The sequence below is a fragment of the Heliconius melpomene genome, chromosome 15 (assembly GCF_056956725.1).
Source record: "Heliconius melpomene rosina isolate 202511_hmr_F chromosome 15, ASM5695672v1, whole genome shotgun sequence".
Lineage (NCBI taxonomy): Eukaryota > Metazoa > Arthropoda > Insecta > Lepidoptera > Nymphalidae > Heliconius > Heliconius melpomene.
In genome coordinates, this window is record NC_140403.1 from 4,487,940 (window position 1) to 4,515,629 (window position 27,690).

Sequence of the window (27,690 nt, forward strand, 5' to 3'; positions counted from 1 at the left end):
ATTTGTCAACAGATAGATTTAATAATTTATACATTCAATCACGAACAACTCGTTTTAATAAATTTGAGAAAGTGCATGTACTTACTGGCTGCATGAAAGGATGTCATCGGCGGCAAGCAAGCAAGATGTTAAGAAATATAGCTTTCATACAAAACAAAAAAAAAATCTAGTCTAGTAATTCCAGGGAATAAACGAACTCTTCCGCTTTATTATATTAGTATAGATATCTGTCAATAAATAACGTCATTTCTAATAGTAGCAGAGGGACATGCTAAATTTGCAGTTGCTAAAACCTAATGAATAACACAGTCGTTTTAAGAGTCTGCTTAGCAATATATTTAGTCGTTATGTGATTATTATTCAGAAGCTTTATTTTTTATTGATTTTTTTAATCTGTTTTTATTTAGGGACTTTTTAAATAAAAAAGAAGCTTTATAAAAAACAAAATCAACTTTATTTTATTTCATACAGTGGAGAATGCAAATCGATATTTTTGAAATTGTAAAAATCTTCTGATAATATACATACTCATAATTTTTTAAGAAGGTATTTTGTTTCTTCTGAGAAATTGCTTAATAGGTTGTATTAGTTTTATACTTTAAGCCAACGAAATTTTATTCACATATTTTATTAACTTTTTTATTAATTAAATAAAAAAAACCCAAACATCTTAATCTACATTCAATTAATGACTACTGGGTTACAGTACATCTGTACTTTTTTTCTGCCGATTCATTATTAGATGTCTCTTCAGAGTCAGCATTTCTTAACGGCAGCGGCCCATGTTTCCAGCCTTCAGGATAGCCGTGTTTCCTTACGTCATCCCACCATAGCTGTTCTCCTTCAGCGAAGAACAGGTAAATTATGTTTGTTATTACTAAAATAGCTAAACAAATCCAAAATGCAACTCGCCATTGTTTAAGTGTTGACTGAAAAAAGACATAATTATGAGTACTACTTCACATTGTACTTTCCAGTATAATCAACAATTTACTACATTCGTATCTGATGTCAAGTTGTTATCACAATAAACAGCACGAGATGGGAATTTTAGTTATTATCTGTGATATCATCGAAACAAAGATATAAATGATTATGGAATTATAGATAACAGAATTTACTAAGAATGAACAACTATCTAACTTAAAGACATTAATACGTTCAACTTTCTATCAAAAATAATAACGATTCTTCCATCTTTAGTCAGTCAGTCTTCTTAAAACGCACAATTTGAACAACGTGACTTACATTTGGCGTCAGTAGACCAATCAAATAAGGTGAAATAATTCCTGAAACGGCAGCTATGGCATGCACAATGGCACTTGTGGTACCAGCGTAGTTAGGTGTAATGTCCAAGAAGTTTATTTTCATTCCACTGTGATAAGCCCCCATGAGGGTCATAGCTGCGATAAACCAAAATACAGCCAATGTCGTATCACAACCGGAGTATGAAGCCAAGATAATACAGATTCCAGGTCCAGTAGCCGCTGGAAGTAATATTCTATTTAAGCTCTCGTGTTATTCGATATAATAATTAAAATGAATCACTCTATTCCCTCTATATATTATTTTTATTGTTACCTATCGTTGTATAAAGCTTCCTGGCATTTTTGATACTGTGGTAATTTTTCTTAATGCAAAAATCACATAGAAGACCAAAGAAGATAGACGCAAACCACATCGCCACGTAGGGCATGGCAGAGAGTAATCCAGCTGACTTGATGTTGAATTTCAGGACATCCGTCATATACTTAGGTAAATCGGTAACCATTGTAAGGTGTCCCCAGTCGTGACCAATCTAAAGGTTATATTAATGTTCATAATTGATAATATTCGCAGAAATTGCAAGGAAATAAAGTTGTGTCTTAAAAATAAATAGAATACTTACAGCAGCAATAATTAGAGACCAGAGAGGTAGTGATCTAAGTAATGCTTTCCATGGTACTGGATCTAATACTCGTTTGTCACTATGAATGAGAGCCTGGACATTTTCATTTAAGAATTTCTTTTCCTTATCAGATATATAAGGATGTGTATTGGGAGAACTGTAGCAAATTAATATCTGTAAATATACAATTTTAGTATATGTAAGGCTATTTAGAAAAAGACGAAGAAGAAAAAGAAGTATTCAATTATATCCAATATTAGTTTATATCTTACCCATATAATAAACCAGGCCAGGCCGAATCCACCGAATATATAAAACACTTGCTCCCAAGCTCCTGTATACAAAATAAGACCTGAGAAGTATGACCCAGCGATATTGCCAATTTGTGCTCCACTAAATATTATACCACCAAAACGACCTCGTTCAGCCTTAGGTGCCCATTTAGATATCATTGCTATCAACGCCGGCATAGTTGGACCCTACAATTACATTATTAATATAGATTTCCTTATAACGGTTCATCTAAATTAATTGGTTTACACATTTTTTTATTTTTTTAAATAAAACTAAAATAATAATATTTAGAATCATCGCTCTGGTGTGATGTATCGAGAATCTCCAGAATTCATCAGAAAATCGAGAACAGAATTTAGTTTAGATACCTACTTACCTCTCCAAATCCTTCCACAACACGTAGAATGAATAAAGCAGTGGCACCCCCAGTTTTTACTGCGAATGGGGTGATGAACGTACACACAGCTGTGGACAGCAGTCCCAAACCCAGCACCCATTTACCACCGTATCGTTCAGCCATCATACCTCCAGGAATATGAGTTAAAACGTAGCCATAGTAAAATGAACTAAGCAAGAGACCCTGTGTCGCTTCACTCCATTCAAAAAGTGATGACTGTAAATAATAACATTCAAATTTAAGTTCACTTCACGTTTTTAAAAAATCCTTGAAGCATTACTATTTGGCAAAACAAAATAACAGTTAGTACATTTTTGTGTTTTCTTTTAAAGTAGCTATATATGTATATATATTTATTTTTCTGTATATTATGTATGTATATATATATATATATATATATATATATATATATATATAATTATATATTAGATATATGTATTAGTATTATATGTAAATTATATCACATTTGTAATGTTGTATGTTTATTTTCTGATTCGCTATTACTGTAATTATTAACAAACTTTTTATGCACCACACAGCTCTTATATTACTATTTATTTTTTGTTAATCTTTCTGTTCAAGGTTACCTGTAAGAGATCACTAATAGTGATAAGGTCGCCCTTGCATGCTAGTTATATTACTATAGCTATTGTTTTTCTTTTTTTATTGTACTTATAGTTTGTGTATGCAATAAAGAATTTTATCTATCTATCTATCTATCTATTTAAGTATATTAGAGATTACATAAATATAAACGATATTCCTATACACAAGTATTTTCTGTTTAATAAATATAAAATTTAGGTAACTCCTGGATCAATATAATAGAACGAGGACTACACTAAAAAAGTTGCTGGTTGAAGGCTCGAGGTTATAGAATATAATATGAATCAAATACATCATAATACAAGGCTAAATGCGATGCTAATGAGCTCAAATCGTATTGCAAAATGTTAGCGGGTTTGAGTTCTGCCACTCAACACGCCATGCATCCAGAATTCAGCAGAAATTGGGGAATGGAGTGTCTTAACACTAGGTTCCCACTGCCTACCCCGCTGCGTGCGGGATACAGTGTGAAGCTGATTTATTTATTTTTTAACAAAAGAACTCTCAAAACATAACAATTGTGGTCATTGTGTGGTCATCATTAAAGGTTCTCCCTTAAAGAAACCACTCCATGTCTCTATGAATTCCTTTAAAGCTTTTACTGTCAATTTATAATTATTTAGTTTATTATATTTAGTTATTTGTTTAATTCTAGCGTTAATAAAAATAAATAGAATAAATAAAAGATGATTTTAACTTATACAAGTTTTTTAAATGTTAATGTAACTAAAATAAAATACGTACATCACTATCTCTTATTAAATAATCTGACAATTTCATAGTACTATTAGCTTCTATGTGAGGATCTGGACAGGCGTTGGGGTCAAAATTGGCATCTCCTTCTACAGCCACATTCTTTTTAACCATTTGAGTGATGGCCAAGTTTAGACATACGCGCATAGTATAAGCATTCGCTACGGCCAATAGAGCCATTATAGCGAATACATAGCGTTGCGGTATTATGAATACTGAAACGTAAAAAAAAATAGTTAAGTATAGCATGAACAAACAAAATTATAATATCTAAAGAATTCTATATATAGATTTACATCTGTCAACAACTAACAAGCTAAGCTTAAGATTATCTTACAAGTCGTGATATTCCATTTTTTTTCACATATATTTCGCTGCATAATTCTTTCAATAGCTCTTCATCATCTTTTTTTTTTCAATTCGGCTTATTTAATGTACTAATGTAATCCTAAGTTTTAATATAATAAATCACATATTATAGGAGTAATTTTCATAAGAATAGCATGATTTACTTTTTACTTTTTCAATTATAGTAATAAAAAATATAACAAACAATCCGGAATGTAAACTATTTTTATAAATATTATTATTTTTATTATTTAAATGTAAGTAATACTTACGTTTCGATAAAACAAGCCGCCATCCTGTCAACATGTCGTATCTATATGTGGAATAAACAAACAATTTATCTGCAGTCACTATAGCTCTAAGTCTTTAATAGTAGTAAGAATTTATGGGCAGAGAAACCACCACCACTTCCTGTTCCTTTAACCCATGATAAGACCCATGAAATTTTTTATAAGTTTCCCGAAGTATCTCGCATATAGCAGGGTAGGCAGGTGAAACCTAGTGTTAAGCTTTCTTAACAGAGCAAAAAAATTAATATATTAATAAATAATAATTCCCCCGAGCTGGAACCGAACACATAAACGTCGTATTTGCCTTGTGCCACTGCACGACAATCTTACGTAAAAGGACTTTGTGGATCTGGCCATATACTAGGCGTGGATTGAAAGTTAAGGCAAGAGGCAGGCAAAGAGAACCTAGTACCAAAACACTCTTTTCAGTGTTTTTCACAAAAAATCGTGTCACTGAGTGATGAGTTGCAACTCACTACCACGCCTTGTCTTACATGAGTGTAATATATTACGGCCCCCCTAAATCTTCAAATGGTCCAGACCAGATCTCCAAATTTTATATCATTAACATCTTTTGCTAGGCTTAGCATTCCATTATTTCTTATAATGTCACTGGTCTGTCCGTTGCTTCTCAAATTTTCCGGACCTTTAATTTTTATAGGTCAATGGAAAATACTCATTACAGTTTGTTATGGATGCGGTTCATGTCTTATAATTTAGCCAGACTACAGTTCATTGTGACGATGACGATAATGTACTAAAATTAATTAAATAAACTCACCTAAAATGTTATATTTTAAACTTGATGCCCCCCAAAGATTTTAAGATAGCTTTATTAAATAAAAAAAACATATATACGAAATGATACGATCAGCTTGAGAAGTGTCACATTTGTAAATATAGTAAAAGATATAATCTATTGTATATGTGTGTGTATCATAATATATAATCATAATATATGACGCAAAGAAGCGTGATATATTATGATATCACAATGATCGACGTTATCATCTTCATTGGGATCATTTATATATGGGACATGTTATTTTTGCTATACAGGGTGGAATTGTCAGCACCACTTTAAATGAAACCACAGTTTTAACTACTCTATAGAAGCCTAATATAATTCAGAAAAAAAATAATTCCCAAAAATGAAAATTTATTTTTTCAAACAAAGTAAGTAATAAAATCGTCGTTTTAAATAAAACGCCATTTGTAAAGTATAACATAAGCACGCACACATTTGCCTGTCAAAGCGGCAACGTCGCACACATATGTGTGCGTCACACGAAATACAGTATGGATAAAAATCGTGAAATGAAAAAAAAATCCTACGTCCAAACTATTGAGGTACCTTGATTAATTTCTTTAGTTTTGGGTTTTAAATATTTTACCCTATATGTAGTTTCAGTAAAAGGAGCGCTGCCTGTTCCATCCTGTATATTATTTTAGATATTACCATATCGCATATGTTTATAAGCAATTTTGTTAGCATAAACAAAAATTATTAATTATTTAAATAAAAAAAATAATCAGCATAACTGATCCAGCAATAGCTGATACAGCAAGGTAGGCAGAGAAAACCTAAGATTAAGATACTCCGTTTCCTACTTTTCGCCGATTTCTGGAGGCACTGCGTGGCGAAACTCAACGCCGCGGTTGCCTGTCTATACCCAGTTCCGGATGACGGATGATGGTGTATGTAAAGAAAAAAAATCCGAAACTACATTTTTTTTTACATTTACTTCTCTAATATAAATTATTTTCATTATTCATTTCTCTGCCATACAAAAAAACTTTTAGGTGTTTCTTACATTCCCTCTCCTTCATTCAAGCGAAACACATTCGCCCAAATATTAACTTTACTAAGTAAAAATCTTCCAATACTGATGTCTGCTAAATATTGAAATTATATTTTAATGAAATGTATCACACACGGCAGGGTAGGCAGAAGGAACTTAGTGTTACGACCTCCTTCCTCGTATTCCGCCGAATTTTCGACGCATAGGGTGTTGCATGACAGTACTTAACTCCGGTAAAGGCAAAGCGCGGGGTTGACTTCCGCCATCCAACACGCAATTCCCCCAAAAATCGGCATTAAATTGGGAACGGGGTGTCTTAACACTAGGTTTCCTCTGCCTACACAGCTGTGCGCGGGAAGCAGCAAGAAGCTGAAAAAAAATGTAATAACATTTATTAATAGCGTCAAACCAAAACCGATATTGAACAGGAATAATAAAACACAATAATATTATGATAATAAGGTTTCTTGTTCGATTAATGCTAGTTACAATAAGATTACTTTACCATGTCCTTATAAGTTAGAATATTAATTACTTGTATGTTCACAATGTACAATATTTAAGGTTTTTTTTTTCTTAAAGTTAAATTCTGAAAAACAGTCCGCCGGGCCGCCGGCCGCAAGGGCACTTTGATATAACTTCGCTGAAACTATATTCAAATAAATATATGAAAAACAAAAATCGCATTTGGTTCACACACATTACACATCACTCGAACACTTTAGTATAAAAATACGCACATTTACAACGTTATTTTGTGAAACCGCGATATTTAGGTAAATTGTAAATTTTTACAATCCAACTGTTTTACATTAACATTAGATATTTCGTGAAGGCATATAATAATGAATACACAGTAAGAACAATGAATGATGGTGGTCTTATAACAAATTAAGCATTTCAATTTAAAATTAAAATAAAACTAAAAATAGTATAATTCGTATAATATTCTAGTTTATTACGTATACACTATGCTTAGTTTTATTTCATAGTCCATACAGAAATGTACGGTTAACAAAACAGTTTTGACATAATTTGAAAAATGTTTTTTTTAGTCTGTATACGTTTATTCAAACGGATTTTAATGGAAAATATATAATAAAATATTAAGAAATCAATTTATTTAAAGGTAATTAATTACACGCATAAGGTTATTTTTCAACATTTTTGCATATTCATCATAATCAGTTCAGCCATGGGGCTCTACAATTTACTAAAAACTAAAATCAAATGTTATTATTTTTTATCAATTAATATTAAAACAATGAAGAATATATTTATAGAGTAATAGTGGCAAAATAATATAAGCAAAATGTCACGTACACAAATTTGGAAGCTGGTTAAGCTATTTTAATACATGTAATATAAAGTAAGTTATAGTTTTTACATATTATTGAATAAAATTTCAAACGCAAATATTACTAATATTTTCATGTTTAAAATTTTGTTTAAATTGACAATAAACTTGTGGAATATATTGGATTATTAACAACATGCTGCTGAAAATAATGAGCAAAATTTCATACTTTATATATACGATGCAAAAATGTGTTTTAATACTAGAAGAAAAGTTAAGTATAAGTAATATTAAAAAAAGGTCAAAACGCGTTTGATGCTCCTGCTTTATTAATTTATGCGTGATTTATTTAAAGCCTGAAATATGAACCAACAAATTCGAACCTGTCACTAAACAGATATACTTTTGTGCGCAAACTACAAGAAAGACAATATTCAAAAATTAATTATTAAATGCGTATGTTAATAGCGTATATTTGAACACAAGCAAAAAGACTGTCAATTTTGAAAGTTAAAAACAGTTCCCTTGTTACGTTTATTAATATTTACATAACCGACATATAATATATTTCAGATGTTACTTTAGAAAAGTCAGTACAATTTTGTGCTCTCAGAAATTATTCGAATACAAATTATACAGGGTGGAATTGTCAGCACCACTTTAAATAAAACCACAGTTTTAACTACTTTATAAAAGCCTAATATAATTCAGAAAAAAAATAATTCCTAAGAATTAAAAAGTTATTTTTTCAAACAAAATAAATAATAAAATTATCGTTTTAAAATAAAACGCCATTTGTAAAGTATAACATAAGCACGCACACACTTACCTGTCAAAGCGGCAACGTCGCACGCGTATGTATGCGTCACACGAAATACAGTATGGACAAAAATCGTGAAATGAAAAAAAATCCTACGTCCAAACTGTTCAGGTAAGGTACCTTTCTTTAATTTCATTAGTTCTGAGTTTGAAATATTTTACCCTATATGCAGTTTCAGTAAAAGGAGCGCTGCCTCTTCCATCCTGTATAATACTAGAATCTAGTGTTAAAAAAACGGTGCCTGACTGACTAGCTTAGTAATAAATTCGTTACAAATCATTTCGACATTACAAATACTAAGTTGACACTTCCAAAAATCCTTCATCATCATTAAATGAAAACGGTCCTAATGATACATAGCCGTAGTTAGAAATATGTTCTAGCATAATTAATAAATTAACATTAACAACTACGCAGACTTTATCATATAACTATATAAATTGACAACTAAAACCCATATGATACTTAATATAAGAGTGGTATGCTGGAAATGATAGAGAATACAATGATCAAACTGTTTTTTTTTGCAATAAAGTTATTTACATTATTTAGTAATATACTAAATTTTGTTTAATACACCTTGTCATGGGAATGAGGCTTACGCTCTTGCATAAGTTGCAAAATAACACATCCGCACTTACAATTAATTCGTTAATTTAAAAGAAATTAACAATACTCTAATATAACTCACGTATGTATTTTATAATATAATAAATATGGAATTTGCCTTCAAAAATATATTTTAGCATTTAATTAAAAAAATATATTGAAATAAAAAATAAATAAGTGGAAATGTATAAAAAAAACACACGTTATGTATAGTTTAGTTTATCTTCATAAATTGTGAGTAGAAACCAGTATAAAAAATATCAACTAAATGAATTCACGCATAAAAGTCATTCCCAGTAAAGGCAGACAGACGAAAAGTAATTATTCATATAAATACATCTTAGGTTAAGTATCGTTATATTTTACATTTTATATACAATAATACGCAACGAAGTACAACAAGTACTGTAATCGTGAGTAAGTTATCACATTTAAGGGTAAGCCTTTGGTTTTGCCTAAAAACAATATATCGATGATTTTTAAATCGATTATAATGCCCTTAGCTAAAACATTACCACCACATACGAGTGTGTATGAATATAGTAACAAAATATATTAAAACGACGTAAGTATAGCGGATATTGAAATATTCGTGTTTGTGCTTGTCTTTTTGGGTTTTATAAAAAATGTCAATATTAATCGATTTCTGGTGATCGCTGAGCACCAATTGATTGATGAGCTTTGTAATACTGTAACATCACAGGATGGTAAAGGCAGTGAAGTCACGATCAGTTTTGCCTTCGTTATATCATATTCTTTTGATAAAGAAGAAGAAGAAGAAGAAGAATCTCTTAAGACTCAGAGTTAAGTAAGGCAATTAAATTAAGTGAATGTAGTGAGATTTAAACAAAAAGTCAAATAATGGACTAAAAATATTCACAGCCACATTTAGATAGTATAAGTTTGATTTCGTTATTTGTTATCAGTTTATTTATATTTTCACGACTATTCAATATTAAATCTGTGTCATCGTAAGTGTTAACTATTTAATAATTTTAATAATGGCACAACAATTTTTTAAATACTTTCCATACTATCTATGTATGCAGATAATACTCCGTTAAAACCAATCCATACTAAAGTGTATATAATTTTGTTAATAGATATTTTCTTTTCCCATACATCCTCTAAAAGAGATTTTGCAAATGATGGATACAATTATTAATCGGTGATGCATATCATAAAGTTTAAATTTACCTGTCTAGTAACAAGAAAGATGACGGTGTGTGTTTATAGCTTAATGAAATCAAAGTACCTTCATTCATTCTATATTTTCGTAATTCATTCAAAACTAATAATAATATTTTATTAAAAGACAAAACTGATCGTTGAAAATAGTGCGACGTGGCGGCAGTAGTGGGGAGGGTGATGGGGGCGCGGGGCGAGGGGGCGGCGGCGGCGGGGGCGCCCGGGCCGCGCGCCGTCATACGGCGTCGAGCTGCCGCACGCGCACGTCCTGCGACGCGCACATGTCCGGCGCGAACGGTAAACAAGTGAAGTACGCACACGCTGCGCACTCGTACGCCGGCGCGGCGTAGAACAACGCTATTAACGCACAGAGCATCGCGCCGGCCGATATAAGACACACCCACACCAACACAATTTTCCTCCGCCTTTCGTATGGCCCGAATGTTATGAACGGTAGAAGCGCGTACGAGAGAAGGAAACCAAAGACGAAACCGAACACATGGGCGAAATTGTCAATCCAAGGCAAAAGTCCCAATAGGAAGAGGGCTATTGCTAGCCCCACTAGTTTGAGTAATGCTCGTCGAGGATGTTTCAACAATGGCCAGGCTCCTATGACCTCTACTATTAAACACGCCAGTAGACCAAAGTGCGATCCTGCAGGACCGACCTGTAATTGAAAGAATAACATTATACAAATTTATATGCGTTATAAGGTGGTTAAGGTTAAACATAGGATCAGCTCAATAATTGGATTTTATAAATATTTTTATTTTTAAATAAAGGCTAAGTGAAACTCACCTCTGCTCTATAGGGCTCGAATATAGCGGACGCCATGTTACCCGCAACACCGCTACCCAAGTAAACTACAGCTAATCTAACTGGACCAGCCATCTTCTCTAGATCTCTCATGAAGAGCCACTGCAGGGCGAGAGTGGCCGCTAGGTGAAGCAGACCAGCGTGCACGAACAGCGACGTCCATGCTCTGTACAATTGATCTGGACGACGTCTCCGCATAAACGGTAACATACCGCAAACGTCGTCTAGACAAGATACCTATAAACATATTTTGATTAGATTTTCGTTTTAGATGACAAAACTATAATAAGAATCATTAACAACAACTTATTAATTTTATTATGTTTACGCAGTAAGAACGGATAAACCATGAGAGCTAACGATATTCCGGCTCTCTTTGTGTACTCCTACTTACTGACGTTTTAACCATATCTTGAACACTGGAAAGATGCCACACCAATAGCAGTTTTCAATTTGTGGTAGTTATAAGGACAATAAACTGATGAGTGGTGTGAACCATGAGGCGATTTTATGATGGACCACAGACTCCGCCGAGAGTGTACTGGCTCTGAGTCATAATATGATTTTTTCCTCAGTAGTTTGATGGAGGCATAGAGGGAAAAAGGAAAGCTCCACTTGTGGCCTTTTTAGATCTGCAGGAAGCATTTGACTGTTTGGCTCTGGTGGTCAGTGTATCTTGTGGTTTTGCGATCTAAGGGTATCCCTGACAACTATATTGGAATTATCAGAGATACGTAAACTTACAGGTGCACCGTAGGTTCACAAGGGTTCGTATCTCTTAGTCCGTTTTTAATCAATGTTGGACTAGATACTATGTCGGCCCACATACAAAGCCAGCCCTCGTGGCTGATGACATAGCACTCATTGACGAGAACCGACTGACACAGGAGCGTAAAATGATACCTTGGAAGAGTACACCGAGGGATACACCTTGGTAACACATTGACTATCTACAAATATGATTTTTGCTTACATTCCTATAGGAATTACGAAGAAATAAACTTACTTGCGAACACAAAGACGCTTCTTCATGAAAGTAGCCCTTGACGAAATCACAATGCTCTCTAGTAGTGATAACGCACTGTCCGTGCACGCCGATGCAGCAAGGATGGCCTATCACCTCGCACGCCATGTGCTCGGCCGCGTGGCCCGCGCGTCCAGCGGCCGCTGACCCGTCTAAAACCGACTTCCTACATATTGGCCATTTGGTTATATCGTCCGGCCATTCGTGGGGTGCTATTGATCTTGGGGCTTCACAAAACCTGGAATTCAATAAGTTTCGTGGTTGGTTTTGTATAAAAGTATAACAAATATTGAATGAACATAAGCATAATCCGATACTTTTGAGATCTTTAAAAAAAATATTTTTTCTAAATTAAGAACTGATAGACTAAAATTATTATTATTAGTCTTATACATACTTCAAAGTACAACAATGAACATTAATTTTACATTTTTAAACATAGGAGACAAAGACAAAAAATAATATTAGTTTTCCGATTCATACACTGTTATTTAAATGTACTCACTTAGGATCTAATCCGCATACTGAGCCAGATATTCTACCACCAGGACCAGATTCACCTGATGACCACTTCTTCCAAGTTGAAATTGTATTCTGTAAATGGTAACAAAACAGTTGAACATATTAACAAGGTAATATTTTCAATATGTTCAAAACTGTCTTTTCTACTATTTTCTGATTTAAAAAATCAAATCTCATCAAAATTTTTGGTCTATACACTTAAGGAAATAAAAGCAGTTTCTCAACTAATGGGTAGAAAAGAAATACTAACTTACCTTTGAAACTAATCCTCTAATCTATGATTGCGTGTAAATAATAGGATTAAAAGTTAATACAAAAACCTTTCACTAGTATTTCAAATAGTGTGTGCTAAATTTACTTAAAGGTTACCTTAATGTTACTTGTGTTAATACAATAATTTTCTCATAACATAATGGGGCGTTGAATTCCGCCTCACAACTCGTAATGTTACAAAAATTCGTCGGAAAGTGAGAAACGAAGTGTCTTAACATTAGGTTCAATCTACATTCCCTGCGGGATAAAGCGTGAAAATAAAAAAAAATAATAAAACATACCGAACAATCAGCTTTAGAAGACTGTACACATCCAGAATCATCGTTTCGTATGCAACACGCTGTATCACGTTCACGTCTTGCTGAAGCCGCTATCGCCCTCGCTATCCTTGCGTCTCTTCTCATGCACGGTGCAAACTTAGCTCCTAAATGAATGAGGTCGGCAGCCCGGGGCCCGAGCCAAAAGGAGGCCGGTTCTTCCCACTCCACCTGGAAATATTATTATTAAAAAATATTTATTTTATATAATTTATTAATAATAAATGACGAATTACAAAGCAAAAGATTTACTTGTAGTTCACAAACTTTGTAATTGTATTGAAGTAATTTCAGTTCACAGACAAACTTGTCTATTTGTCTAAAGTGCAACAGTAGTTCAATTGAAAATGCAATTCAATAGAAAATGCAGTTCATAGTCAATTTTTTTGATTTAGATTTTAGATGCATAATAGTAAGAAAAAGTGTGAAGTTGTCTTTAAAAATAAATAGAATTTTGAAATTTTTAGCATGGACTATTTCTATGCCCATTACAATTTACGAAAAGCGTCAAACCATTTCCTTATTTTCCAACCTTACACAAAAAATCTTCTAGCCATATATTTATCTATTAATAGAGGAAAATCAATAAAGACAACCACGAACAGTTCGATTGCAATATTGCAAAATATATAACCGTGGTCATTCATGTTTAAAGATAGTATCGTTAGGTTGGCTGCAAAAACTAGACAAAGGTTTCATACAAAGCCTATATGACCTAGATCTCAGTCACTCGTTAATACTCTTACTTTGTCGTGTCGACCTTCCACCTACCGCAGTGGAAGCACTGTATTTGTTAATTGCTCATTATTATACAGCACGAAGGGTTTTTATTATGTTGTAGTTTATTATGTGATTTTATTTGGTTTAACAAACAGGTATGGGTAGACACGATAATTGTTTATAAGGTAACTAGCGACCCCCTTGCGGCTTCGCCCGCTTTTACTACTGGATTATTCATATAATGTATGTTTGCAAAGCACTTAAGATAATGTGAAAATTAATTAAACCCTAATGCAACCCGCATTTTCGTAGTTTCAATAAGGATTTTCCAATTGTTTTACACAGCAAGGATTTTTTAGTTGGTACCGTAATTTTAAATCTGTGCTACTAATCTTTTCAAGTACTTATTGAAATATATTTAAATGACAATTTTTGCGGCAAGCGGGTTTTTTTTTCGAGCTTGTGGTTAATGCTGAAGAGGGTATTCTGTCCCTGATAAAAAGCAAGCACTACGTGGCTGCCTGTGAGGAAAATTAAATAGAATGCATCGGCCAGAAATCGAATCCGGGCCGCCCGCGTGGCAGGCGAACATTCTACCACTGAACCACCGATGCGTATAAGGCAGGCGGGCACGGCGGACGCATGGCGAGTGGCGAGCCGTTTCGCAGCAAGGATTTTTTGATATTGTTACAACTTCTAAAGTACTTATTAAAATGAAAAACAGTAAAAGACAGTTTTGATCTACATTAAATAGCCAACGTAACTAATCTACTTATTTATATGCTGAGAGTAAGGGATAAGTGAAACTTGATAACATACAGCTGATGTGTCAACGACGGGATGTGTCAACAATTAAATGCGTTTTTCTGTAAAACTATTCGCAATTTCGAAATATTGTAAAAAGCAAATTTTATCCTCGTTTAACGTAGAAAATTAATAAAGTATTTTAAAGGATAAAGATTAATACCACTATGGAAAAATATCCCTCACAATAAAAAATATATTGAAATTATTATTTTTAGACAGAAAAATGATCACTACACGTTATTCTTAAAAAATACGAATATGCTGTCGCGGACTTTTTTGTTGATCTTATTAATAGGAACAATACTCCAGTACATTATTTTCATGTAGTACTTACCATTAAAGCAGCGCATGCGCGAAAATGTCTCAACGGGTAGGACTTTATACACATTTATCGTATTTATGTTAATTTACATAAGAATGTACAAATAATAAACTATATATAAACCTTCCCTGAGAAATACTCGACCTAATGGTGAAAGCCGTATCATAATCCGTTGGGTGGTTTAGAAGAAGAAGAGTTAGAAAGTTCAGACAGACACTAAAAGTGACTTTGTTTAATAAGATATAGGATATCTAAATAGGCGAAAATGTTCTTTTTGGCTTCCCGTTGTATCCCGTTATATGCCAGGGTAGGCAGAGGAAACCTGGCTTGCTTGGCCACGCTTTGCCTATATTATATAGTATAGAGAGCAAATGAAAATATTATACAGGGTGGAAGCGTCAGCGCTCCTTTTACGGAAACAGCATATAGGGTAAACTATTTCAAATCCATACCTAAAGAAATTAATGAAGATACCTCAACAGTTTAGACGTAGGATTTTTTTTTTCATTTCACTTCCCCCGATTAGGAATCGAAACCACAACCATCGCGTTTACAATCGTAGGCTTGGACCCATACGACACGACGGCCTCGACGACGGCTATTATATGTACATAATAGCCACAAGAATCACAAAGAGAATTTTAAATTAAACTAAAAGCACTGGACGATAAGTTATACATTGGTTGCTTTTAGCATAAATAAGAAATAACGTTGTCCAAACTGGGGTGCGCACAGAACTACACATATCTTCTTTATTTTTGAGGTAGTTGCAAAAAAATAGACACGTTTTTTCTTTATATTTTTCCGAACTCTAAAAGGAGAATTGGCAGACCAAAACGGAGATGGCGAGACGAGCTGGACCGTTGCAAGCCTGACTGGTGCTCAATAGCGCGAAATAGACCAGAGTGGAAGAAGTGGAGAGAGGCCTTTGCCCAACAATGGGATAGTACAGGCTAGGGAAAAAAAAATGGCCGAACGAACTATCATGGGGATAATAAAGGAATAAAACTTATTAAAAAATCGTAAATAAAAATATGAAAAAGCTGGATTTGAAACCGACTGAAATCTCACTATAGAGATACTAAGAACATAAATAAGTTGTGACAAGCATATAAAAATTTCGCCACTGGCCTCAAATTTAAATATTACAGCGATTAATATAATAATACAGTAAATATAAATGTGTAATACACTCATTTGCTGATTCAAAAGTTGCAATTCATAATTCATACTAAACCAAAGTAGCATTAGAATGCTATTAAAATGCAAATGGACAAACTATTTCCACGAACTACGAATAAACCACCCAGTGGAATTTAATAAAACTTTGTGGTTTTAAACACTCTAGTTTAACAAACACACTTATTATATGAGTGCAAATATGAAATGTCAATGACATCGCGGATTTAGTAGGATTATAGAGAAATTAAGGATGCTATAATAACAATATACTTATTTTATGCAAACGTGGTGTGTTAGCTCTATAATGCAGAGAAAAATATATTATAATTAGAATATTTATCAGATTTGATCTTTAATATAAAAAAAATAGATTCCTGAATTCGGCGAAAAGTGGAGGACAGAGTGTCTTAACACTAGTTTCCCTCTATCTAGCTTGGTGTGTGCGGGTTACAGCGTGAAGCAGAATTAATTCAATGTATGTATAATAAGTATATACATATACGAAAGTAATAATAACTTAAAACACTATTTCCACATTACGCTAGCAAACACTAAACGAGTCCGTGCCCCACTTCGCGTTATACCTAGGGTAATATGTTCTGTCTAAAAGCTTTACGTTGTTAACGAGAGCCATTTAAAACTATAGTAAGAAAGAAACTTTGAATGGTACTTTAATTGCTCCCATATGATATATCCTTCTATATGGAGAGAGGGAAGTTATCTAACTTTGTAAATACTAACTTGTAATTGAAGTGCTATACACGTGTTTTACAGTGTTGGGAAATATTGAAGCTTATAAATAAATATATTTTCGTCGTATTCCTCATGTAGCAGGGTAGGCAGAAGGAACCTAGTATTAAATCACTCCGTTCCCCACTTCCTGCCAAATTTTACGATGCGTTGCGTGTTGAGTGGAGAAACTCGATGCTGGGTTTTTTGCTTTCTTTCTTTATAATTATAGCTTATTTAAAAACAACTTTTGTCTTTAAATTGTCTTTAAGATCACACACATCAATAAAATACGAAAATAATTCAGATTAGAAAATAAATCATTATGTAGTGCAAGCGGGCGAAGCCGCGATCTAGTCGCTAGGCTTTAAATGTATAATCATAACAGTGCTAAATTCTCCTTATATTTTTTGGTGTTTTTTTTAAAATAGCGGAAAATTATGTCAATATTTTGTACTAGTTAATTTTGCTCAAACGTAGCGAAATCCTTAAATATATTTAATATCAGTTACTATGCGAAAAACCATTTAAACATTACATTTAAATATAATAAAACATTTTTTAAATTACTAAATTCACCTGTTGTAAACTGAGGCTCTTCACTAAAACTTGTCCAGAATGGATATGTCTGCCGAAGCCGACTGGTCCGAAGCCGTAGCACAGTAGCGACAGCAGCAGCACCATCGTCTGCACGGTGCTGACCCACCACGTGAAGTATGGCCGGTAGTCCGTCAGCTCGTCCAGCTGTCGAGCCACGTCTTCTTGGTGAGCCACTGATTTTCTTAACGATCTCCTGTTGAAGTTGATTGTTTTTAGCTTTTTATTTTTGAAGTTTATTGTTTTGTTTTTAGTTATCTTATCTTATCTTATTAAGCCTACAAAAATTGTTATATATTAGCATTTAAACTGCTTCACGGTATTAAAAATGTAGGTAACAAACTAATATAAACATGATTTTTATAAGAAAATAAAATATTTCTAAATATGACGCCAGTATGGCGCAGGAGTATAAGCGTGTGGCAATAAACTCGATAGGTTGTGAGTTCGATTCCCATTCGAGGAAATAAAATATTTAATATACACTTTTGTTCGTTTCTGCCAATCAAAATGTCTCCAGATTTCGGCAGTAGGTGGGGAACGGAGTGTTTTAACACCAGGTTCACTCTGCCTACCCTATGGTGTGCGAGATCGTGCCCCTAAAAATATTTAAAACAGTATATAATTATTTTGTATAAGCTTAAATCTTCATATTAAATGCCATTTGGAGGTCAGTACTTATATTAAAAAAATGAATCAAGTATTTATGAAATTTAATTAAAAGCTACTTCTATTCATATTTAATTAATTTGTAAAGTTGATTTATTTTAGAGCTTGTCGAGTGTTATATATATTTTTAATTAACATTTTCACTTTAATTAATTGTATAACATGCTTCTGTAGGAAGTTAATAAAATAAATACATATATTTTTTTTATAATATCATAAAATCATATTAGTCATAATTAAAACGATTTACTGTTAGATTCATAACATCTCTACTTTAAAGTAAAGTGGAGATTTCTTTCACTAATTTCTTTCAGCTTACTTTTATTTTGTTATACAAAAGGAAATGAGTAAAGTAACTAAAATATTGTTACAAATTATCTTCCTGAGTTCGATATCTATACACATTTCAAATTATAACCAAATTGTTTTGGTGTCATTTGGTCACACCAAGTATAAACTTAATCAAAAGTTAGGGATTTCTACTAAACTGGTATGTAGTATTTATGCTCTTAATTAAGGTTAAATATAATTAATATTAACGTTCGTATTCTTCACCTTACAAAAGTAAAATTCTTGATTTATATAATTTGACTGGAACTTTCAAGAATTACATTTTAAGTTAAGCATGATCTTTTATATATTTTTAAACCTTACCTCCTTTTCACTTTCTTATATTTAATTACTAGAAAACATCATACTATAAGAATAACATCGAACATGAAGTAAATTTAAATACTCATTTATCTTTTAAATTATTTTAACATAAAAATTTCCAACAAAATAGCAATAATCGAATGAGCGGAATAATTTTATATAAATTAAAGTCTCCGACGCGTAAGGGAGAAAATCGCGAAATAACTCATAAATAACACCCAATGCCATGTCCACGAGGTATTAATTTAAAAACCCATTACAGCAAGTTAAAATGGGAGTTTCTGGTAAGCAGGGTAATATATTGAGGCCGCAGGTGAATTATTATAGATTCAAAGGACTGTATTACCTTATTTTATTATAATATTACTTGATACATAATTTTGCTTTTTATTCCAAATCAATTAATTATAGAATTAAATTTGAAGCCAGTCGTGGCACAGAGGTAAAAGCGTGCGATTGTAAGCGCGACAGGTTATGGGTTCCCACTTGAGGAAATTAAATTTTTAATACTTTTACTTCTCTGGTGCCACAGCGGTGAGTTCCGCCACTCAACACACAATTCTTCCAGAATTGGGCGTTTGTTTTAACACTAGCCGCACCTGCGGAATACAGTTTGACAAAAACTATAGAACTACTATAGAAAAATATTATTTAAAAAAACAAACAATAACTATAAATTATATTATATTATTATTTAAACACTTGGAATTAGCGCAGGTATTTTAAAACTTTAAACTTTTCAATGCATTTATATAAAATATAATCTACTCAAAACCGTATTCATCACGTCTTTAGCTCAGCTGTTCTTCCTAGATGAGACTAAGTTTTACGTTATTTTAAGTTAAAAACTTCCCATTATTTATAAAACAACAACAGAAACTTTCTCGTACTAAAAGAAGAATACGTAATATCTTTTGGAGCAGTAAAGAAAACAGAACTGGTTATTAAATTTAAAATAGATTTTTGTTTTAGTTTCTTCAAGTACAGCCAAATGCTGCAAATCAAATGTCAAAGTTGATGGAAATTCATCTGTCGATCTACTTAGAAGATTGAAATTGCTTAATTTTGAGACATCAAGTACTATCTATTAAACTGAAAGTCTAGATTTTGAGATATCAAGTACTATCTATTAAACTGAAAGATCTAGTAACTTTAATGCGACAGGACAGAACCCTCAAGGGTTTCGATTTCAAATTTGTTCCTCACTCAAAGAGCAATGCTTCTGGAATTCGGCGGAAAATAGAGGAATAGAGTACTTAACACTAGGTTCTCTTTGCCTATGTGTGAGAAACAGCGTAACGCAAAAATAATTTTAATGCCTTCCTGGCGAAATCATAATCATATCTGTATAAATTCAATGCGTATTCGCTTAAATTCCATTAAAAAGAAAACAGGAAGTGGTTATGAAAAAAAATATACACAAAAATTAAAAAAATCTTAATTCTGAATGCAAAATATATAGTGAAACATGAAAATACGAATGTTATGCCAACATCAGGTGAGCATCATAGAGGGCTAAGCTCTTTGAGGCTCTTTAATAATTATGGCATGGATCGATAGCTCAACGAGACTCCGGCCAACGAGTAATCCTGAAAATGATTCGCCCCAACCGCAGACAGCGTTCTTTTTATTTTTATAAAAGGTAGTTTTCAGGTGAACAATGAACTCTACTTTTTTTATTATTTACGGAGAGTTTTTTCAACAACACTGTATGGACGAATGAATTTGAAAGAAAGGATAAAATGCGAAAACTAACAACGAGGTGAAACTGCAATCGTACTCTACCGTTCGTAAAAGTCCGCCGAAAGCTTTGATTGCAATAAAAGTAATATATACCTATATTTATTTGAAATATGAGGCTACTTCATTTGCCTTGTTTCAAAACTTGAAGTAGGAGAGATATTCGATCTCAGCAATGTTACAATAACAGTATAATTTGATTGTATTTTTTTTTCTTTTTTTAACTTTACGCTGTACCCCGCACACAGCAAAGGAACAAAGGGAACCTAGATTTAAGACACCTCGTTCCCCATTTTCCGTCGAATTCTGGAGGCATTGTATTAAATGACGAAAATAAACTTTGCCTCACACCAGAGCGAAGAAATAAAAATGTTAAATATTTTGCATGACAAGCAGGCAGTGGGAATCGAACCCAAGGCCTGCCTGTCGCCTTTACAGTCATACCCATATGCCCCTGCCCTACGACTGGTCTCAATAAAGCGCATATGTGAGCCTTATTATGAAAAAAAAATCTAATTAGTCCTTTAATATTCTACGCGCCAGTCAGTTAACTTTTAATTACGTAATCATATATCCACTTACAGGCAGAAACTAAGTAGAATGTATAATAGGGTGTCTATTCATAAAAAAATCAATACTATAAACGTTTTCAATATTATGAAAATGTTGAAAATTATATAATACGATTTTGAAAAATATTATTAACGGTACCACTTTATATGTAGGGTTGAAAAAAATCGAGAAAGTATGCGATTACGCATTTGGTTACGTCAAATCCCGCACACAGCAGGGTCGACAGAGGGAACCTAGTGTTAAAATACTCCGTTCCTCACCGTTCTGTTCTCCGTTCTTTGTGAAATATTTGCTTCTAAAGTAGCACAAAGCCTCGACTGGCCTCATTCACTTTTTTAATTAATTTCATAGTAGATAATCGATGCATCTACGTTTGCGTCATACTCGTATGTTGATTATATACATATTATATTATTTCACTAATATTTATTTACAAACCGTTGTTTGGATTGCTTTAACCTCATTTTATTATTTGTTTTAGCCTGTCGTATAGTAATTATCTAATAACATATAAATTTAATAAATATACATAATATTTTTTGTACTGTCGTATGTTTATTTTCATATTATAAATCAATTGGGTGGGATGCTGAAATATTGTATTTTATAAAATAGAATGAAACTTCTATTGAATTGTTCTAATGAGTTTATATATTATTGTTAAATTTATATTCTAGACTTTTGCAAGCCTATGAATAATTATTTCTAAGTTTACAATATAAAAACAAAAGAAACAAACTCCATATTCACATATTAAAATGGCTATTTCATTTTTTTTCTACACGCTGTATCCCGCACATAGCAGCTTAGGCAGAGGGAACCAGAAAACCTAGTATTAAAACATGCTGTTCCCGTTTAGACCCTTAAGGTTTTCCATTTCCGCTGAATTCTAAAGGCAGAGCGAAGAAAATTAAATTAATATTTCATTCCCCCGAATAGAAATCGAATCCACAAGTCACACCCTTTTGCCCCTGCGCCATGAAGGCATTTTTATTTCTCATATAATAAGTAGTTTCTCATAAACTTCAAAAACATTTTCCAATTCTGTGCAAGACTTTTACAGTTTTATGGAAGGTGCCTAAGTGTACGTAATAAGGTCTTTAATCTTACCTAGAAAATATATTCGTATTATAAAGACTTTGACCAATATCAAGCAATAATAAGCAAGCACTAAAATGGGCAGAGAGTTGTGTATATAGAGAATAACTAAAAAATACATACCTAAAAAATCTTCCAACCACACCCATGCCAAACTGCCTTCTATTTGAGTTATCAGCCAAGGGTTCCAGCATGGGAGTGTGGATGCGCACACCACCTGTCCCCCATTGCACGCTGCGCTCTGGTCTTCTATACTCTACTCCGGACGATCCAATGGGTGACCGAGCTCTGTAAAGTTAATAATTTTAACATAATTATAGTGAAATTTAATTATAATTGATGTTAGTTATAAAATGTCCGATTATAGTTGCAATGGAACCATCTTCCAGCCTTAAATATTTATTATATTTAAGGCTGGAAGATTGAATTAAAACAAGAGAATTATAAACAAAATAGAACACCTGACTGCGTAAAAAACACTAATGTATCAAGTAATACTCCAGTGCCATCAAGACAAATCCAACGACCTATCATTTATTGAAATCAATTCACTGGTTTAACGGTTACAAGAGAACAAAAGAACGGACATACATATAAACGCGCTAATATAACCTTTTGGCCTTCGTAGCAGTCTAGTAATATAGTTGTTTCATTAATTTGATATGAAAAACGAGAATTAATCTGATACGAGAAACAGAACAAGCAATTGCTCTAAATAAAGGTAAAGTTAGATAAACAAGTCGCTAAACGCTCGTTGCAACGTGAAAAAGGTGGTCATGACAAAATAATAATTATAATAAAATAAATTTAATGAATAAAAATTTACGAGGTTTTTTTGTTTAGTAGGCCGTAAACCTGGATATTTCATATTAACTTCAGCTTCATACCTCAACACGAAGTTGAAATAAAAGGTTTTAATAAACAACCAAATAGATGGACAGACATACAGACGTACAAAGTGATCCTATACAGGTGCACTTTTCATTTGAGTTACTGAACCCTAAAGCTGTTCATAGTGCCTCTCAGGTCTTCCTCTCCTCTTAAATTGCAAGAAGAAATAATATATGTAAATTTTATTCAATACATTTAACAAAACGATTTAAAGCAAAGCCTATTCGAGTGAACTGAGCCAAGAAATAGAATTAATAGGATAGTAGTTTTCATAGCCATGCATATGGTAGTTAGTCCTATGTAATCTTCATCACATTCCCTTGTCACAGACATTTGGGTAAGCTGATATATCTGTCAAATATTCTTTATTATATAGATAAAGATTGAAAAAAGATAGATAAAATTCATTTCATTTTATTTCTTATTCCTCTTTTGTTTTCCGTTTTCGGTAAGTTTAGCTGTTGATAAAATAGGTCGCGACCCTAATGGCTGCGAGAGCTAAATTAAAATTCAATATTTCTTATAAAAAAAAAAACTTAATGCTATTGTATTCCAGTTCCGTAATCGTATTGTTATGGTTCAGAAAATAGTGCTGTTTAAATATATTTTTTTTTAACTCACCACCGCTTAGAGGCAGAGGGTTGGGACACTCTAGTAGTGTTAAGACACTCCGCTCTACATTTTTAAATCCCACATTTTTACAGACTAACTACAACAGTGGAATAAGATATTCTTCATTAAAAATACTACTATAAAGTTTTTCCCAGCATTTCGAGTCAAATATAAAATAAAAGGAGAAAAAAGGAAAAACTCTTGTAGTTATGTTATTAGATTATCTTGTTAATACCGCAACATACGGAAAACCGGGGAAAAAATATCAATATGTTATAAATAAGTTTTTTTTCTGTTTACACACTGTCCTACACCTGCTTCCTTATAGTACTATTTCTATATCTATATTATATATTGTATACATACTTATAATATAATTGAATGGATCGTGTCTGTACATGAAAAATATATTAAAAAATGTTATTGATGCGATGGGAACAATTATTTTTTAATTTTTTTGTCTGTTTGTCTGTCTGTCTGTCTGTAGCATAAACAAACGTACGTTTGTTTATGCTAATCTCAGAAACGGTTTCACTGCTTTAATTGCAGTTTTAAATATTGTATTGTAGCAAGGTCCCCTTAACATTAACCCTAATGTTAGTTTATAAATATAAAGGTTAGACAAAATTGCTATAAATAACCATTATTGAATTAGCTGAAACTTTACTTTTCAATGTAGATACAAATATTATTTTTAAAATTATATTATTATTATAAAAACGAAAGTAACGCAGATGAATAAATTAATAATTATCCCATCAAAAACATAAATGTAAAATGAAAGCCAAGTTCAGTAATAAAACATATGCTTTCAGCGATAAAAGAAGTGAGATGTAAATGTATGCCAAGTTCAATGGTCAGTCCTGAAATTAATTTTAACAATATAAAATATTTTATAACAACTGAAAATGTCCATTCTTCTTACAACTTGGAGACTTTATTTATGTGTAATATCTGACTTGGCCAGTTTTCATATAAATTTACAATAGAATCTGAATAGAATAGAATTTGAATACATTTATTTATATCGATGTAAATTAATTTGAAAACTGGCCAAGTCAGATATTACACATAAATAAAGTCTCCAAGTTGTAAGAAGAATGGACATTTTCAGTTGTTATAAAATATTTTATATTGTTAAAATTAATTTCAGGACTGACCATTGAACTTGGCATACATTTACATCTCACTTCTTTTATCGCTGAAAGCATATGTTTTATTACTGAACTTGGCTTTCATTTTACATTTATGTTTTTGATGGGATATCATTACTTTTTGTACAGAAATCATAAGTAGAAAGGTTTATAATGTAATCAAAATCAAAATATTCTTTATTCAATTTGGCCATTACAAGTACTTTTCCTATAGGAAGCTACTACGGCAAGAAACTCAAGAGTTGCTCTTTTTAAAACATAGTTTAGAGTAAGGGCTTCATAGGACATTTCTGTTCGCCGAATAAACCAAGTAGGACACCATTGTGATAATACACTTCTATCTATATCTATATATATAAAAGGACTTGTTCTCACTGACTGAGGTAAGACGCACGCCCAGCCGTAGCCGCTGTGCGTAGGAACGTGAAATTTGGACAGTTATTTACTTTCGTAATCTGGATATCCACTAAGAAGGGATTTTGAAAAATTTTTACCCTAAAGGGGTGAAAAAAAATTAAATCGGCACCGATTTTTATGAAATTTGAAATTTAGATTTTTAAAAGTATTAAATTGAACACGTGTTTCATCGTTTTCCAGAATTCTTCCCCTAAGGGTGCCAATAAGGGGTTGAAAGTTTGTATGGAAAAATCTTTTAAACGCCACCGATTATTATAAAATTTTTAATTTATACTCTTAAAAATATTTAATTGAACATGTGTTTCATGGTTTTCTAGAATTCACCCCCTAAGGGTGCAAATAAGGGGTTGAAAGTTTGTATGGAAAAATCTTTAAATCGCCACCGATTTTTATAAAATTTGAAATTTAGACTCTTAAAAATATTTCATTGAACATAAGTTTCGTGGTTTATTTTAATTCATCCCCTAGGGGTGTAAATAAGGGGTTAAAATTTTATATAGAAAAATCTTTAAATCGCCACTGATTTTTATAAAATTTGAAATTGAGACTCTTAAAAATATTTTATTGAACACGTGTTTCAAAGTTTATTAGAATTCACCCCTAAGCAATAAGCAAGCGAAGCTGCGCGCGTCCGCTAGTACTGTACAAATCTACTGCAGCCTTTATTTCGGAAGTAGCTCCGTACGTTTAAGCAAAGCATGTCTTCTTTAGAAGAGTAAGGATTCCCGTTTCGAGCGCTAGTGTAGATACTTAAATCATTCCAGTTACGACATACGTACTCTACTATAGTCTCGCGCAATTTATTAGTTTGTTGTATATCAATACGCTCAAACGAAGAATATGCAATAGCATGGAAGAGACAGCTCCCATCGGGAGGCATTGGAACAATTCGGTGTAAGTTCTTGTTTCAACCACAAGCAATTCTATTGAACGACTCATTGTTCAACATGTCTTGGAAAAAATATAAACAATAAGTTTATTAAGTGCTGACGGTACCAATCTGAATTGATATGATCCCAAGGTCGACTCCGTTCTCTGCCGTTTTCACAAGTGTTCCTAAAACCAGTAAAATCATGAAACTCAGGCCAAAAAAACCATTAAAATATGAGCGGCTTCGTACAATAAAATATATCTAATATAATTAGATATTTACTTTTTTATTATGGTCAATAATATTATGTTTTATTACTCTTAAGACGATATTTAATTATATATGAAAATAGATTATATTTATCTATGAATCTCGACTATAGTTTTTATTTTGTTGATTAAATGACAGTTGTCAGATTTGAAAGTAATGAATGTATGCTGCGTTTAGAAATCTGATATATTAATTAATATTTTTTTCTAATTTTATTATTTTGTTGGAATAACTCAACACGCAATGCCTCCAGAGTTCGATGGAAAGAGGGGAACTGAGTGTCTTAACAGTAGGTTCCCTCTCTCTACCCCGCTATGTGTGGGATACATCGTAAAGCGGATTTATTTATTTTTTATTATTTTGTTTAAGTAATTTTTAATTTTCTCTTTTTTTCTCTTATTTTTTTTATTAACAATTACTTAAATTTTTACCGTTAATAATTACTTTATAGTTATTTCTGTTAAGATAGCTGGTAGGCTGACAATATATCAAATTAAAAATAAAATCAGCTTCACGCTGTATCCCGCACACAGCAGAGTAGACAGAGGGAACCTAGTGTTAATACACTCAGTAACCCCACTTTCCATCGAATTCTGGAGGCATTGCGTGTTGAGTCGCGGAACTCTCCGCCGCGCCTTGCCTCGACACCAGAGCGAAGAAATGGAAATATAAGTTTAAATAAATATTTCATTTCCTCGAGTGGGAATCGAACTCACTACCAGTCGGTTTAACAGTCACACTTTGTGCCCCTGTGCCACGACTGACCTTACAGATAGTATATTATTCTTAAATTTTATATATATTTCTATCAATATAATTATTTTTTTAATATTTATTTTTTAGTGTATTTTTTTTCTGTTTTAGGGTTCTGTACCTCGAAAGCAATAAAACAGAACCCTTATAGGATCTTATATAGGACTTAGTACTTAAATATTGTAATAATAATTTAATATCAAATACGTTAATCGACTATGCAAATACTCTTAGTATAATAAGTACTAAAACATATGCTTAAATTATAATAAATAATAATGAAGGATGTTAATCCATTTATTATCCTATATCTTATAAAACAAAGTCGCTTTTCGTGTCTGTCTGTTGTTTCTAACTCTTCTTCTTCTAAACCACCCAACAGATTTT

At 32.5% G+C, this 27,690-nt stretch overlaps 2 protein-coding genes across 4 annotated transcripts in view; both read right to left on the bottom strand.

Moving 5' to 3' along the window:
* Positions 1-576: 576 nt before the first annotated feature.
* On the bottom strand, positions 577-5,484 carry LOC146531377 (putative inorganic phosphate cotransporter). The gene is made up of 9 exons (XM_085198529.1): positions 5,358-5,484; positions 4,559-4,599; positions 3,930-4,153; positions 2,559-2,795; positions 2,161-2,367; positions 1,889-2,062; positions 1,582-1,798; positions 1,249-1,487; positions 577-929 (listed from the first exon to the last, which is right to left on the bottom strand). Exons 2-9 carry the CDS (start codon positions 4,590-4,592, stop codon positions 693-695), a joined length of 1,569 nt encoding a protein of 522 aa, XP_085054655.1. The 5' UTR covers positions 4,593-4,599; positions 5,358-5,484; the 3' UTR covers positions 577-692.
* Positions 5,485-6,825: 1,341 nt separating this feature from the next.
* Positions 6,826-27,690, bottom strand: part of rho-5 (rhomboid-5) — a 101,162-nt gene continuing 80,297 nt past the window's right edge. For 2 of the 3 annotated variants that reach the window (XM_085198053.1, XM_085198055.1), the window contains exons 5-12: positions 22,459-22,623; positions 17,584-17,797; positions 13,209-13,415; positions 12,909-12,929; positions 12,638-12,726; positions 12,115-12,370; positions 11,091-11,345; positions 6,826-10,959 (exon numbers count right to left, since the gene is read on the bottom strand). In XM_085198053.1, the coding sequence (XP_085054179.1) occupies positions 10,528-10,959; positions 11,091-11,345; positions 12,115-12,370; positions 12,638-12,726; positions 12,909-12,929; positions 13,209-13,415; positions 17,584-17,797; positions 22,459-22,623 (1,639 nt within the window). In that variant the 3' untranslated portion in view covers positions 6,826-10,527. The remainder of the gene's footprint in view (positions 10,960-11,090; positions 11,346-12,114; positions 12,371-12,637; positions 12,727-12,908; positions 12,930-13,208; positions 13,416-17,583; positions 17,798-22,458; positions 22,624-27,690) is intronic. The other variant, XM_085198054.1, reaches the window with a different exon arrangement.